The sequence below is a fragment of the Myotis brandtii genome, unplaced genomic scaffold (assembly GCF_000412655.1).
Source record: "Myotis brandtii unplaced genomic scaffold, ASM41265v1 scaffold539, whole genome shotgun sequence".
Lineage (NCBI taxonomy): Eukaryota > Metazoa > Chordata > Mammalia > Chiroptera > Vespertilionidae > Myotis > Myotis brandtii.
The window spans coordinates 283,115-284,893 of record NW_005369984.1 but is presented as its reverse complement, the minus strand read 5'-3'; the positions used below and the strand labels follow the sequence as shown (position 1 = coordinate 284,893).

At 61.8% G+C, this 1,779-nt stretch overlaps 1 protein-coding gene across 1 annotated transcript in view; it reads right to left on the bottom strand.

Moving 5' to 3' along the window:
* The window catches only part of ITPR3 (inositol 1,4,5-trisphosphate receptor, type 3), a 58,475-nt gene that overhangs the window by 9,131 nt on the left and 47,565 nt on the right, over positions 1 to 1,779 (bottom strand). The window contains exons 42-46 of the mRNA XM_014549211.1: positions 1,514 to 1,746; positions 1,281 to 1,391; positions 583 to 678; positions 201 to 302; positions 24 to 110 (exon numbers count right to left, since the gene is read on the bottom strand). Of these exons, the coding sequence (XP_014404697.1) occupies positions 24 to 110; positions 201 to 302; positions 583 to 678; positions 1,281 to 1,391; positions 1,514 to 1,746 (629 nt within the window). The remainder of the gene's footprint in view (positions 1 to 23; positions 111 to 200; positions 303 to 582; positions 679 to 1,280; positions 1,392 to 1,513; positions 1,747 to 1,779) is intronic.

Genomic DNA, 1,779 nt, shown 5'->3' with positions numbered 1-1,779 from the left:
TCCAGCCCTGCCAGGGCCCCCACCATGGAAGAGATGCCCTCAGCCTCCTCCTCCTGGATGCGCTTCACGGGCTTCAGCAGGTGCTGCAGCTGTTTGTTGTGCCTGGAGAGCTGAGCAGAGGCAGAGCCCGTCACCGAGGCGTGGTCGCTGGAACTGGGGTGCGCGGGGCGGGGCCGTGGGGGGTTGAGGGGGGCTGGTACCTGCAGCGCCAGGATGTAGATGTTGTGGCCCACTTCACGCGGGCTCACCTCTGAGTTCTCACGCTCCTCCTCCTGCAGGTAGGCCTTCTTGATGACGTCCACCTGGCGGGGCAGTGCCTGCTCGAATGCCCTCATCCCCATGCCCACACCCCCCACCTTCCCACCTCCCACGCCCAGCCTACCAGCTCCTGCGGCCGCAGGCTGATTAGGATGCGCTCGGCGTTCTCACTGTCGTGCCGGCTCTCCATCAGCCCCAGGAGCAGCTTGGAGGCGTTGTCCTGGGAGGGGAAGACCGGCCACAGTCTGCGGGGCCCCCCTCTTTCCCCCCCAGTACTCCATATGCCCACACCCCCCACCTTCCCACCTCCCACGCCCAGCCTACCAGCTCCTGCGGCCGCAGGCTGATTAGGATGCGCTCGGCGTTCTCACTGTCGTGCCGGCTCTCCATCAGCCCCAGGAGCAGCTTGGAGGCGTTGTCCTGGGAGGGGAAGACCGGCCACAGTCTGCGGGGCCCCCCTCTTTCCCCCCCAGTACTCCATAACAGCCCCTCCCACCCTCCCCATCCCCCACGACTCTGGGGTCTTGCCGAGAAGTGTCCCACTTGTCCAGGCCACCCACAGCCTTCACCCCCACGCTGTGGCAGGCACACGACCCCCAGACACAGGCACAGGAGGCCCTCAGATAACCCCGGAATGTGTGCTTCTAGAGCAGCAGTTCTCAACCTGTGGGTCGTGACTCCTTTGGGGATCGAACGACCTTCACAGGGGTCGCCTAAAACCATCGGAAAACACATATATAATTACATGTTGTTTTTGTGATTAATCACTATGCTTTAATTATGTTCCATTTGTAACAATGAAATTGGGGGTCATCACAACATGAGGAACTGTATTAAAGGGTGGCGGCATTAGGAAGGTTGAGAACCACTGTCGAGTAAGTGTACATCTGGCACGTTTGCTCACACATTCACTCGTGTGTACAAATAAACAGACACATACTACACACACACAACCTGCATACGTCACATGCCTGCACATGCACACATCACGTGCACACGCACGAGGGCTGCCCGGGCCCCACCTTGAGCTGCAGCACCAGGTCCATCCGGTACTTGCACAGGGGGCTGATGTCGTTGAGAATCAGCGCAGTGATGATGTCGATGCCGTTGGACTCGTGCGTCACGATGCAGGTCTGGCAGGAGCAGGGGGACGCGGGGCCCAGGCCCTCAGTACTGCGGTGGCTCAGGAGGCTCGGCCGCTCCCTCGCCAGCCTGCTCCATCCTCCACGGCCACGCTCACCGCCCGGCTACTCACCTGGTTCTCGTGGCAGGGGCCCTGGCAGTACTCGGTGAGGGTCTCCAGGGTCTGGATGACGAGCCCCACGTTGTCCTCGTTGATGTAGAGCCCCAGCAGCCCCAGGCCGCCCGTGGTGCTGCCGCACATGATGTCCAGGAACTGCAGCGTCTCGCACACCAGGTTGTAGTTGGTCTTGTTGTTCTGACAGCGCAGGAAGTTCTGCAGAGCACAGGTGAGGGGGTGTGGCACAGCTGGGGGCGGGGGAGGCCGGGGGACTGCTCCTG